The sequence below is a fragment of the Terrapene carolina genome, unplaced genomic scaffold (assembly GCF_002925995.2).
Source record: "Terrapene carolina triunguis isolate 2854851 unplaced genomic scaffold, T_m_triunguis-2.0 Scaffold26, whole genome shotgun sequence".
NCBI lineage: Eukaryota > Metazoa > Chordata > Testudines > Emydidae > Terrapene > Terrapene triunguis.
Window position 1 is genome coordinate 400875 of NW_020664377.1, and position 14472 is coordinate 415346.

The 14472-nt window shown below is 43.7% G+C and overlaps 1 protein-coding gene across 1 annotated transcript in view; it reads left to right on the forward strand.

The window, feature by feature from the left end:
* Nucleotides 1-13807, forward strand: part of LOC112104189 (ornithine carbamoyltransferase, mitochondrial) — a 36504-nt gene extending 22697 nt beyond the window's left edge. Inside the window, exons 6-10 of the mRNA XM_026650603.2 lie at nucleotides 6651-6773; nucleotides 9205-9258; nucleotides 9340-9489; nucleotides 11230-11367; nucleotides 13559-13807. Coding sequence (XP_026506388.1) covers nucleotides 6651-6773; nucleotides 9205-9258; nucleotides 9340-9489; nucleotides 11230-11367; nucleotides 13559-13618 — 525 coding nt within the window. The 3' untranslated portion in view covers nucleotides 13619-13807. The remainder of the gene's footprint in view (nucleotides 1-6650; nucleotides 6774-9204; nucleotides 9259-9339; nucleotides 9490-11229; nucleotides 11368-13558) is intronic.
* Nucleotides 13808-14472: the final 665 nt, after the last annotated feature.

Sequence of the window (14472 nt, forward strand, 5' to 3'; positions counted from 1 at the left end):
GACAGGGAGCAGAGGGGTTTAGATGGGTCGGGAGTTCTGGGGGGGGCTGTCAGGGGGTGGGGAGTGGTTGGATGGGGCGTGGGAGTCCCAGGGGTCTGTCTGGGGGTGGGGGTGTGGATAAGGGTTGGAGCAGTCAGGGTACAGGTAGGGGGTAGGGTCCTAGGGGGCCAGTTAGGATGGGGGGAGGGTCTCAGGAGGGGGCAGTCAGGGGACAAAAGGCAGGGAGGCTTAGGTAGGGGGTGGAGTCCTGGGGGGCAGTTAGGGGCAGGGGTCCCAGGAGGGGGCAGTCAGGGGACAAGGAGCGGGGGGGAGGGTTGGAGGTTCTGAGGGGGCCGGGAAGTGGGAGGGGCAGAGGCGGGGCTAGGGCAGGACGGGGGCGGGGCTAGGGCGGGGCTCCTCCCGTCTTCTTTTTTGCTTGCTGAAATATGGTAACCCTACAAAATGTAGACCCACCTTGATACACCCCTGCCAACCCCGAACCTCTCCACCACTTCCTCCATGCCAAGGTTTGCAAGGGGTTCTTCAGAAGGCAGACTCACCACTGTCTCCCACACTGCCTGTGCCAGGTGAATCTTCCCCCAGCCAGACGTGGGACTTTTGGCCTCCTCCCCTTATACTGCTCTGGCCCTTTTACCCAGAGTAAAAGAGGTGGAGCATGGGTAAAAATCTCACCCACAGACTATTGGTGGTGTGTACCCACATAGCCTCTTTTCCTCTCTGTCTGGCACTTCTGCTGTGGGATTTCCTTGGTTTTGTTCTCTCATGCATCAGACAGTAGCAGGGAACATATTGGCATGTTGCGTACTGTGTTGTAGTTGCAAAAAAACAGTATTTTAATAACTCAGCGAATTTCACCAGTTCCAAGAATAGAGGTAGGATATCACACCTAGCATGCTCCTCCTTATTTTTAAAATCAGCTAAAACGGCATTTTTGTGATATCTGAATTGATAGGCTGCGTACATATGAAATTTGTTGGACAGATGTACACGCAAAATGCAATAGCAACAGAGAAATGTTAAAGTAAGTGTGTATCTAAACAAGTCTAACTTCAGGAAGGTTTTTCTTTAATAACATCTATTACCTCAGCTTTATAAATATTTTTCTGCAATTTCTCCTTTGTCAGTATGCCATCAGAATTCCTCCAACAGAAGACTGACTTTTCTTTTTTCTGTGTGTGCCAGTGGAGCTCCATTTCCCCCGAATCTCTGCATGCTTTAACATCATTTTACTCTTCTCTGTTTTAATTCCAATTAATTTGTTCTTCTTTTTTACAGCATCACTTTTGCTATATTCGTTTACACACGCATACTCCAGAAAATGCTTCTGGTTTACTTTCAGAGCTTTCTCTATTCCTGTCCTGTGTACAGAGCACTGCATTTCTGACAGGCTGAGTTGTTCTCCAGTCATGAAGACTGTGTTCAGATGCCTCCGATTCAGTGTCGTCTTATTCTGTAGCCATTGCCTGACTAACCTGGAGTTCTCACGCATTAACTCCGTGAGACAGCTTTCCCTTTTCCAATGCTCAGCTTTAATTCTGTCACCTAGAATAGGCATTGTGCAATGAAGTGTTTTTTCTTGCCACAACTATGACCTTCTTTTCCAACCAGTTGGTGAGCTGAGTATCCTCCTAGGTGTAGTTATGACCCACCAGATCTTCTGCAAGTGTTTTGAGACCCAATTTTGGGTGTTCTTGAGACCTGGCCTTCTAGGACTATAGGCTTGTATGCCTTTAGTGTACACACAGGTTTTCCATTCTCTTTCATGCTTAAGGCCCATGATTGCCACTTCCATAGTTCATCCAATGCTTAACACTCTGTTAAATATAAGCTCTGGCTTACTAAGGGGTGTTCTGTGAAGCTTGACTGGTGAACAATTTAGATCTTGATCTCTCTGTCCATGTCAGCTGACTCACATGTGAGTGTGGGACAGTTTGTCAATGCCTCACTGGTTCTTATCTCTCTTGTCTGAAGTCAAATGTTTCCTATACCTCAATCCTTTTTGGAGAGAGGTGGTCAGGCACAATGCTCACTCTTTCTCAAGGCGATCCTCACCTTTGCTAGCTGGTTAGTTGACCAGTGATATATAAATGCCATTGACCTCTTTGTCCACAGAGTAGCAGAAGTAAAACTTGGAATTTCAATATCAAGTACAGCTGACAGATTTCAGAGTCTGCTTATCTATTTCTGCCATTGTTGAGTGACTGCTCCATCCTCATAGATAGTGAATGCTGGGCACATCAGGAAATACAAATACCATGCTGCTTTTTAATTTTTGTTTGTTGCTCACTCTATTATCTTCCTAGTTTTTACTTTTTCTTTCAGAACCTTACATAACATGGTCCTTCTCCCCCTTTAAGTTTTCTATACCTTTGTTGTTGTAGACTTTATGAGAAGCTCCTCTTTAAGTATTTTCAATAGTATGAGTTGTTGCACTATTGCCCAAATCAAAGACAGCTGCCATATGGTCCCTGTTAGTTTATGGCAAAAGAAGCTATGTGGCCCACAGAACCCAAACTAAGAGATTCTTGTCACTCACTTCATAAGAACAGCCATACTGGGTCAGACCAAAGGTCCATCTAGCCCAGTATTCTGTCTTCTGACAGTGGCCAGTGCCAGGTGCCCCAGAGGGAATGAACAAAACAGGTAAGCATCAAGTGATCCACCCCTGCCTCCCATTCCCAGCTTCTGGCAAACAGAGGCTAGGGACACCATCCCTGCCCATCCTGGCTAATAGCCACTGATGGATCTATCAAATGATGAGTGCTTATATTATGGTAGCACCTAGAGATCCCAACCAAACCAGGTCCCTATTGTACTAGGTGTGGTACATACACTTAGTAAAAGACAGTCCCTGCCCTGGAGACTTTACAATTTAAATAGACAAGATGGGAAACAGAGGTGAAGTGACTGGCCCAGGGTGTCACAGCAAGTCAGTGGCAGAGCCAGGAATAGAAGACAGGTCTCCTGACTCCCACTCTGAAGCATTACCACCGAACCACGCTGCCTCCTGTGCAAATATGTTTTCTGGCTACCCCCCTGGATTTACATTTTAAATTATGCCAAAATATTGACTCATTATTCAAATGTATGCTATAATTGAATCCTGTATGGTTAATATTGTCAATAATTTACAGTATCAACTCAAGCTGGTGTCACAGTTTGTGGTTGGCTAGAAATAAGATCAGATGATGGGTTAGACCTGAAACTTCCTAATTAACTAAACTAGCCTCTTCCACTTTCAGAAGGAGAGGCTTGCGGCCTGGCCTTCTTTAAAATAAGCAAGCTAACAAAATAACAAGTGGTGTGTATTCAGTTTGTCTTTTTTCTGAAATTTTCTGATAAGCTGCAGCCCAGGGTAGGGACTGAATGAAACCTGGAAACTAAGTACCGACATGAAATAAATAGATTGAACGGGCAACTTTAATCATTTAGGTGGGTCTTTCAGTAAAGAGCAGAAGCCAAGTTTTGTTGCGTTTCAGAGCACTCCCAGACTGCCAAAGGGAGGCAATCATGTGGGGGAAAAGGGCTCCAGACTTTAAGAACATTCAGTTTTTGTGGTTTTACTAAAAACCAAAATACTTGGTTGTCATGCCTAAAATGTAAAGAGAAACTGTAGCGCAATCTTAGCCAACTGGATAAAATACCTAAGGCAGTGTACTAGGGTTGGGGGCAGAATGACAGGAGAGAAAAGTCACCTGAGGTTCAGGTATGAACATGTCACTCTCTCTGGCTTCGCTGTCATGATTCTGGTTTAACCTAGATTGTTACCATTACAGCAAAAGTCTCTCACTGTATTCCTTCTGTGCAGTTTTACAAGCAGTGAACTCTAAAATAGAAAAAGAAGTACAAACCATATAGGGTAGCTCCTAAGCTTCCTCGGAGCTCCTTTCCTCTGGGTTTCAGTCAGCACAACCCCCTTGTATCTCGCAACCATCTTTTAAGGCTGCATTTCTCAATGTTTTAGCATGGGCTGCATTTTAATATAAAGATGGCAGTGTGGACCATCTCTGCTCCTATTTGCCATCCCATAGCATCTCTTTGGCAAACTGGCTACATGGGAACATCACATAGGAAAGTATTTAATATATGTTTGCTTCTTTTAATGCAGTTGAGCATCTGGAAATAACAAGGAGCTGGCACCATAGGAGTGGCCAGCTTTCCATGGCCCACCAGCAAATGCCTCACACACTACAATTTGTAACTTTTATTTTAAAGTAATGAGCCCAAACAGGCTCAGTTGCAACTAATTAGCTCCCAGTTGGTACTTCCACCCTGCTCCTGCTGTACCCTAGATGAGAATTAACCCCTGAAACTATAGGCTTGGCATGGCCTCCTCCAAGGACACCATAGAATGGGATACAATGGGGCTTTTGGGGATGCTGGAAAATCTGTCCAGCTGTTACTCTCCAATACTCTGTATCCACCAAGTCCTATCCTGTTCTTTTGTAAACACCTAATACTATGCCAGAAACATCCTTTCAGCCAGTGATCTGCATAGGAGTCATTTGCATTATGATTCCAGCTGGTGAAATGGTTGTAGCTGTGCTGGGAGGAGATGCAATTGCCTGCCAGCTACAAGGACAAACAAAATTGACAATGCTGGGCTTACTACTGGGGATTTGTGAAGCCTCCCAAAGGACAATATGGGGCCAGGGGTGAAGTCAGGCACCAGAGATTGGCTCTCAAGTACTTTTCTATGAATTACATTAAATATCCCAAATGTTGCTATTTTTTGACACACAAAGCTGCGGTCACTGGCAGAAATTATGCTATTTTTACCCTGGAACAAGTCCACAAACATTTGCTTTGGAGGGGCCATCTCTGGGAGAGAAAGGGGAGTTCCCGCCCTATTCTTGTTCAGGCCCCCATGATCTCTGCTGAGACTGTCTACATAGATGCTAGTTAGCTCAATGGATGCTCATCCACTGTGCCAAACCCCAAGTCTTTTAATTTTAATGACTGAAACAATTGTTCAGTGGCAAGGGCTTTTGGCTACTACAATACAACAGCAAGCTAGGCCTGAACTGGTGACCTAGGGATGAAGGGCTCTAGATCATGTTTCAAGTCCTCTCAGCCATACTGGGGGCACAGGGAAAAGAGTGAACATATTTGGTTTTATCTTTGTTTAAAAAGCCCATTGCCCAGTAGTTACTATGGTACATCCAGATATGCTTATTTTAAATAAGCCCTTTTTTGAAAAGGACCTTCAATTGGTCTGATCAGCAGAGAAGTGGAGCTCATTTCCAATTGCTCCTTCTTGGGTCTTGCCTATACTGAGTAGTTGCCCCCATTTTCAGCCATTAATGGCCAGCTACTGGTATAGCTGCCCTGGTACAAACCCCAAGTGTAAACAGGCAAAGCCACTATTTGTACTGGTGTCAAGTATCAGGGGGTAGCCGAGTTAGTCTGTATCCACAAAAACAATGAGGAGTCCAGTGGCACCTTAAAGACTAACAGATTTATTTGGGCATAAGCTTTTGTGGGTAAAAAATGCACCTCTTCAGATGCATGGAGTGAAAATTACATATATCTGAAGAGGTGGGTTTTTTACTCACGAAAGCGTATGCCCAAATAAATCTGTTAGTCTTTAAGGTGCCACTGGACTCTGTATTTGTGGCATTTACCTTAGTTTGAAACCTCTATCACTGCTAAATGTGGCTTTCCTTAACTATACAAATGTTTACTGCTGCAGCTACACCAATGGCCGTAACTGGGGCAAATCCTCAGTGCAGACAAGGCCTAACAGTGAATGCCCATAGCTGGTTTTAAAATGTTGATGTTTGCACGTGTATCAAATTTTTAGCAAAGCTAAAAATAGAAATAGGAATTTTGCCCCACTTGACTCCCAATAGACTTGGAGTGGGATTTTCAAAGCATCTAAGTGTCATAGGAGCACAATTCTTTTTGGCTTTCAATACAGCTTCTCTTTGTAAATCACCTAAGAGCTTTTGAAAATCCTGCCCTTTACCTTTTGATAGATATATATATTTCTGCTATGAAATTACTACAATCAAAGTTTAAGTCAAGGTGAAGCAATAACACTCTGCTATAGTGTAAGTCGGGGTTCTCAAACTTCATTGCACCATGACCTCCTTCTGATAACAAAAATTACTACACGACCCGGGGGGCAAAGCTGAAGCCCACGGGCTTCAGCCCTGGGCGGGAGGCCTGTAGTCTGAGCCCCATCGCCTAGCGCTGAAGCCAAAGCCTGAGCCCCGCTGCTCAGGGCTGAAGCCCTTTGCTTTGGCTTTGGGCTCCTGGGCCCCAGGAAGTCTAATGCCAGCCCTGGTGACCCCATTAAAATGGGGTCATGACCCACTTTGGGGGCCTAACCCAGAGTTTGAGAAGTGCTGGTGTAAGACAAGGGGGTACATTCATTCAGTTGTCTTTTCTTGGATTTAAGTTCAGCTGTAGGATGCTTTTTTTTCCTGTTCAGCTTTGTAAAGTCTTATTGCTTGTTTCTGGAGTGACCATCCTGTGACTGCTACAGGTTTGATCAAAGCAATGCTCCACACATGACAGCTGCTCATAACGGAAGGTGGCAAAGTTACACTGACTCAGCCTAGTGTTGTCACCACTCCTGGCACCTATTGCCACTTGTTTGCCGAATCTCCAAAATCATAACTGTGGTATTGTTATTTGCTTGTCAGGAACACTATGGCTATCTGAAGGGGCTCACAATAAGCTGGATTGGTGATGGAAACAATGTCCTGAATTCCATCCTGATGAGTGCTGCTAAATTTGGGATGCATCTGCGTGTTGCTACTCCAAAGGTAAGAGAGTCCTGCACTTGGAGGAAGGGAAGTAAAACTATCTAAGGCTCAAGTTCTATTCTCAGACACTCGCATGCCTCCCAGAAGCTGCAAATCTGGCTAGCCTGTACACAGGCCACACAAGCGTGAAGAGGTTCCTCCCCCCTCATTGTGCCACCACCCACCACAATGTAGTCCACAGTGAAAACATGATGAATTATTATTTATTTCTAGAGGGGCTAAAGTGCAGTTTCATGCAAAGACAGAGATAAGCTCTCTACCCTACGTTGCTTACAGTCTAACAAAGAACACCATTTATGTGCTTCACTATTGGGTCTGAGTATTTTGATTTAAGAAGATCCCCAGGAAGACGTAGTGTAACACCAATGGACCCCGGTCGTCGGCGGAGGGATTGAACCTGGGACTTCTGGAGCTTAGTGCATGAGCCTCTACAGCAGGGGTAGGCAACCTATGGCACGAGTGCCAAAGGCAGCACGCGAGCTGATTTTCAGTGGCACTCACACTGCCTGGGTCCTGGGAACCCGTCCGAGGGACTCTGCATTTTAATTTTAAATGAAGTTTCTTAAACATTTTAAAAACCTTATTTGCTTTACATACAACAATAGTTTAGTTATATATTAGAGACTTATAGAAAGGGACTTTCTAAAAATGTTAAAATGTATTACTGGCACGCGAAACCTTAAATTAGAGTGAATAAATGAAGGCTCGGCACACCACTTCTGAAAGGTTGCCGACCCCTGCTCTACAGCATAAGCTAAAAGCCAACTGTCTCTTAACTAAGGCTGTAGACCAGACTCATTTAATTCTCTCTAAGTGGTCTCGGTGCCACTAGCTGGGACAGAACACCACACCCAGACAGTGTGTGGATTACAATAGCACATAGCCTAAACCAGTGTTTCACAATCTTTTCAAGTTGGCAACCACTTATTCAAAGTAAACAAACAAACACCAAACCATTTTATATTTACCATCAAAGTATATCAATCAGAACAATGCTAAGCCAATATAATTTATTTGTGTGTGTCCTGAAAGGCTGACAGAGAATGCTTCCCTTGAAGGGTAAGGGTGTGTGGGAACTGGAGGAGCGAGATTTTCTTTGCTTTAGATTATAATAAAATTTTCAACATCTCATGATGCCCCTGATTTCCTTTCTGATTAATCAGTTCAGAAACACTGGCTTAGGCACAGCAGATTCAGAAGAAGCGGGTGTCAAGCTGGAATATAAATCTCCTTACCTTTGCTATTTGGTATCATAGTTGCCTTAATCTCAATGGATATGCATGTTTTGTTTGGTAGACTTTTTACATAGATTTGCTTATATATATATATATATAATTAAAATGTAAAATGACTCATTGGGGCAGGGACTGCCCTTCTACAATGTGTTTGTGCAGCACTCTACTTAATGAGGTCCTGATCCTGACTAGGGCCTTTCAGCACCTACTTAAATATAAATAATAGAATTGTGTAGGGGATGGACATTGAGCTTCCCAAAAGAATTCAAAATTGGAATGAAACTTGAAAGTTTCAAAATTCTCTAGAAAGGAAAATTACAAAGCACTCCTTACTTTACATTGACTGAAATGTTTCATTTAGACAAAATTGTTTTGTTTTAATTTTGACTTAAAAATCTGATAACATATAGTATAATACAGAATAAAAAATCAAGACAAAGTTGTTTCAAAATGAAAAATTGAAATAAATCTGTTTCAAAGGTGTCAGAATGGAATGTTTTAACATTGTTGGAACACCTTGTTGATGAGGCCTGGCCTGGCATGAGTAACTAACACCTGGAGGGAGGCCTCAACATTTCTTGTAGGATAGGATTAGGGAGCTAAAGAGATCATTTAGATTGAAAACCGAACATTTGTGCTAAATAAGGTAAGTAAATAGGTCATTAGGCTAAAAAGACAGAATGTCTGAGCCAGCTAAGATAAGAGGGAGAACACCCAGAGAAACATTTACTAGGAACAAGAATAACAATATATGGACAGGATATGCAACGTAACCAAACCAAACCCAAAACGTGTAATGCAAGTAAATGCAATGTAATGTGTAACTGTATATAAAGGAAGTGGTTTGCTGGGTAATTTTGAGTGTGTGGTGTGCCCTACCCACCCTTGCATTTGCGTCTGATCAACTCAGCTTTGCATTGCTGTATGCCAAGTAAAAATATCTGAGTGACAAAGTCTGGAGTAGAACAGGGTTCTTGGTAAGTCAAGTGGAAAGAGTTCTCGAAGGGAATTCCAACACACCTTTCTCCAGTTTTTCTCCAAAATTAAATTTCAGTAAAAATCGACGCAGTTTTGCGGAGCATTTTGATTTTGGCAGAACAGCATTCTTCCATGGGAAATGGTTCCATCAACGTTTTTCCGACCAGCTCAATAAAATAATAATGTAAATGTGCATTGTAATGTTATCTTTTTGACAGGGCTTTGAACCGGACCCCAACGTCGTTAAAGTAGCTGAAGAGTACTCCAAAGAGGTATGAGCCAATATGTTAAATATGGTTTACTTTATGTTTTGAATGAAGTTGTTTGACCTCCCTTGCCTTACTATACCTTAGTATAGCACCAAATTGTTTTTCACGACTGATCCCTTGGAAGCTGCAAGTGGAGCCAATGTCCTAGTTACGGACACATGGATAAGCATGGGACAAGAAGAGGAGAAGGCAAAGCGATTGAAGGCTTTCCAAGGTTACCAGATCACAATGCAGGTAAAGGTCAATTTCGAGCTCTTGTGAATGCTTTGTGAGTGATGGGATTTCAGAGGGCTTTGGAGCTGGTCTTGCAATGATGCAAGAAGCTCCACCCCCCTGGTAAAGTTCAGCCCTGCCAGTCTCTTCCCCTTCATTTGCTGTTCTCATGGAGGAGGGAAGGGGAGCGCAAAGTGCCCAGCAGCTCAGGGAAACTCCGCTCCCTCCTCCCATAAGAAACACAGACAGGACTGTGCCTCTACTCCTCCCCCCACAGTACCTGGCCTGGGAAGGGGCAGAGGGGGGTGAAGAGCCCCTGGAGCTGCCCCCTCCAGCCTGGTAAGGGAAGATGCCCCTTCCCCACCCCTACCCACCGCAGGTCTGTGAGAAAGGAATGAAGAACACCAGGAGAAGCAGAGCTGAGGCTGGGGTGGGCTGGACTGAGGGGGTTGGAGGCTGATGGGGTGGGGCCTGGGTGAGGGCAAAACTGAGAGGGGAAGGGGACAGGATTAATTGCTGGGCAGAGGGTGGGCAGATTAGGAGTGAGAGTTCCTGCAGCAGAAGCCAGAATCACCTTACTCAATACATCTGGGAGAGTGGACAACACTAGTTGCCAAGCACAAACACACTGGGGATGGGCAGGGGGTTGTTCAAAAAATCAAAAGACAGACCAAAAAACCACAATATAATCTTTTTTTTAAAATATCTCCTGATTTTTTGGGGGCAGCAGGGGAGGTGTCAGACTCATGATTTTTGATCTCTTGAGGTTGGCAGTATTGAGTTTATTTGTTCTGGTCCACTTCTGTAGATTCCATTTTTAAAGATCAACATCGTCAAAGCATTCATTTGATAGCTCTTATGAGGAAGGGTCACGGGTATTAGTGTACCCTCCCCTTCTCAAGGACTCTGTATTTAACTTTTTGTTCCTCCCAGCGCACCCCACCTTGTTATATCCACACTGCAAGAGAAGATCTTTTGAATGTTTCTCAAGCTAAGTCGCAATAATGCTCATATTGCAATTCATAGAGAGCACGGCCAGGGCACCATTTTGGGCAGATTTGCATGTATCTGTAAATGGGCAAAGCTTTAAATAAATATTTTTAAAAACCCATTTAGCTGAAATATTTATCAGAGCAACCACTGCTAGAGAAAATGGAAACAGAATATTAACGATTGAAATATAAAAAATGACATTTTAGTCTCTATTAGAATCCGTGATCTAACTGACCATATTTTAACTCTAGGTCCACAGAATGCTAGTAGAAGACATGGCTCCACTTGCTTAAAATGCTATAATCCATTGTTCATCTATTAGATTGACGTATTATGAGTTACTCATATCAAAAGAATTGACCAAGGCCTTTTTATGCATGTCTTAATATGCAGTTATTGCCATTATCCATATATTTTGTTAGCATGTGGTGTTACTGTCCAGAGTGTACTTATTGATTGACCTGCTGCTTCACCACAATTCATACTCTCCTTTCAAAGACAAAAGTCTAGGGGTGAAATCCTGGCCCCACTGAAATCAGTGGTAAAATTCCCATTTACTTGAATGGGCCCAGGATTTCACCCTGGATTCTTATCTTATTTGCACTGGTATCCATCTGGACTAACTCTGCTGACGTCAGTGGAATTACTTGGGGTTCACACCAAGTGTAAATGAGATCAGAATCTGGCCCAGACCAGTTTCTCACCACTTAAAGATCTTGCTAATGTACCATCACATCACTCAACTTTTTCATGCTTTTTTATCTTTAGACTGGAAAACATGCGGCCTCTGACTGGACCTTTTTACACTGTTTACCAAGAAAGCCAGAAGAAGTTAATGATGAAGTATTTTATTCTCCACGATCACTGGCTTTCCAGGAGGCTGAAAACAGAAAATGGACAATTATGGTATGAAAAGCAAATAAGAACAGTTTGGGCATGGGCGGCTGGTGACCCAGCCATTGGAGGAGGCTAGTCCCCAGCCCCTCCCCTTGTGCCCAAGGCCCCACCTCTCCTCTCCCCTTCTGCCCCCCTCCCCTGCAGGAGCTCAGAGCACCCCGCACCGTGGACCCTGGCCCCAACTCCAGGCAGCCGGGGGGCGAGGCCCCAGCCCCAGTGCTCCAGGCGGCAGCACAGCCAGTCCTGGTGCACTGGGTGGCAGCGCCCCCAGCCCCAGTGTGCCGAGCGGCACAGCTGCAGCACCAGCCACTCTGAGTCCCTACAGGAGGCGGGCCAGCCAGCCTGGGCCAGCCAGGGCTCTGGGAACCACAGAGAGGGGACCTGGCCTGCGGGTGGAGCGTGGGCGGGGCCATGCTAGGCTGTTTGGGGAGGCACAGCCTATCCCTGCCTATGATACCTGCCGCCCATGAGTTTGGGGTTAGGCAGTACTTGACGATCGTTCTACCCTTCAATCCAGATTTGGATTTAGCATGACTCCTCAGTAAAGCACATGCCTTAATATAAATGTTTCAAAACCACACCCTAATATGTCACGGTTTTAAGTGCATCAAATATCAACTCTTTCCTGCTTGTACCTTAATCTACTCTTGCTTGACCCAGATTGTTTTAATCAAGTGAAATCTATTCTTTTAACTGCAATTTATTATATGGAAGTCATTGAGTTACACTAGCAATTAGCTTGAGCCTTGTCTACACGTAAAACTTAGGTTGACGCACCTTTGGCACTCGGGTGTGAAAAATCCACACCCCTGAGTGCTGCAGCTACGCTGATCTAAACTCCCAGTGCAGATGCTGGTAGGTCAGTGGAAGCATTCTTCCATTGACCTAGCTACCATCGCTTGAGGAGGTGTAGTTACTACTGCAATGGAAGAACCCTTCTGTCACTGTAGTGTGTGCCTACGCTGTAGGGTTACGGCACCGGCACCGTAGCTATGCTGCTATAACCTCAAGAGTGTTGACAATCCCTTAGATACACCTCTTTCAAACACTCCAAATACCAATCCCAAGAATGGTGCTATAGAGGCTACAATTTTTAAAAATGTTTATAGCAGATGCCATCAGAGATGGCTATCAGAGCTGCCACGGAAGGTAGTGGGAATTTTGCTGGAAGAAAGATTGCAAAATGAAGCCTTTGAAGTAAAAGTATAAGCTCTCTACTTACATATTGGGCTGTGGCCCTGCATAACACTAAGTGTACCATGCGAGCTACAAGAATATATTCAGCATTAAACACAAATTGTAACTCCATCCTCAATATTCCTACCAGTGTCATATTTTTCACAACTACTATTTACTGTAGGTTTTAGAACAGTCATGCTGACAAACATCAACCTCCCCCAAGTGAGAAAACAGAAATGGAGTCACCAGCACTCTCAGAGGAACTTGCATTTGTTCTAAGCACACCTTTCCAATCAAATATTACTGTAAAACAGTGGCAATATAAACTAGAGTAATACCTGGACAAAAATAGATAAAGAACAGAAGTGCAGCGTCTGTGTATACAAACACGTAGAGAAAAACAAATCCGATTAGATACAATCTTACTTCTCTCTGATTGTCACTTTCCAATACTCTCATTCTACGGTTGATATACCTAAAGATTGTCAGAAAGTATGAAGCACAAGGAAGTTGCATGACACACAGTACAGCCAGGGTTTTCTATTTTATGGGGCAACAACAACTGCGGTTAAACTGGGTCAAATCTTGAGGTCTTTACTCAAGTAAAACTCCTATTGATGTCAATGGAAATTTTGCTCATGTCTTCATTGAGGGTCAAATTTTGCTCCCATATACACAAGCACAGATCAGGAGTAACTGCAGACAGAATTCAGTTAAGACTTCAGGATTTGGTCCAGTATTGATATTGGTTCTAGCATTGTTTTTCTGAACTCCTCCACTACTGTGCATTCATGTATGGTGTGCACAGAGGAAACCTACTGAATACAAACAGAACACTAATTTTTAAACTATTTGATGTTTCGCCATTGGAAATTCTAGAAAATAAATCTAAGCATGCAGTTTCTGCTGGGAAAAATTGTTTTCAGCACAAAGCCTTGGAACTCAAAAATATTTTTCCCCGTTTATTTTGTTTGCAGTGTCTGTTTCCAATATGACTGGGTTTTTTCCCCTCCCCCTCTAGGCTGTCATGGTTTCCCTGCTGACAGATTACTCACCACAGCTGCAAAAACCTACATTTTGATGCTTGGGTTCCTGCCAAGAGAAAATATTCCTCACCAGCAGAATATTCTGGTCTACAAATATATAGCTGTCTTTCATATAGGATCAAAGCAATGAATGATTCCTTAATAAAACTGCATAGGTTGGCTCCACTGAACTGTATAATATTGCTTTGCGCTCATGAAACCCTTGGAGACGATGTGAATTAAACAGTGCAGCATTGCAATCGTAGTGCTTTTTCTAGATGCTTTAAGTTCTGTAGCTTTTGTATCGATTCATGTCTCTTAAGTTTTCTAAAGCTGTAGTTTAATGAATGGATCCAGCAGTATCATAAGCAGCGGTTTATGTATGTTGTGGTAGAACTAGTGTTGTAAACTTCCAAATCTATTGTATAACCACTGTACAGCTGCCCCTAAATCTATTGGATTTTCTTGCTGATCTCGGGGCACATGCACAGAGAAGAACTAGCACCTTCCTACTATATTCTGGGACCTCAACGTTCCCTTGTTAGTACAATTTCCCTAGCTGCACCCTGGCCACCTTGTAACCCAACCTCAATCTGGGTTTGAGACTGTAGAGGAAACAGGAAAATTCCTGAGGGCTGGCTGGAGAATAGTGATGTGGTTCACACAGAGGATGGCCACAGGGTTGGGTATGGGAGAAGAAAGATGGCTAAGAAGTATGGGCTCACTATTCTTCCTCGCCCCACTCTGTCATCCCCCTGGACAGAATTTTGGCCAACGAAGCAAGTCATACTCTCTGTGGCAAAAAGCAGAGGTGAGGGGATCCTAAGTGAATGTTGCTTTATGGTAGGAGTTTGCTAGGTTTCATCTAGCAGTGACGTGTGGTGTGCATACAAGTTAATTCCTCTTGGTA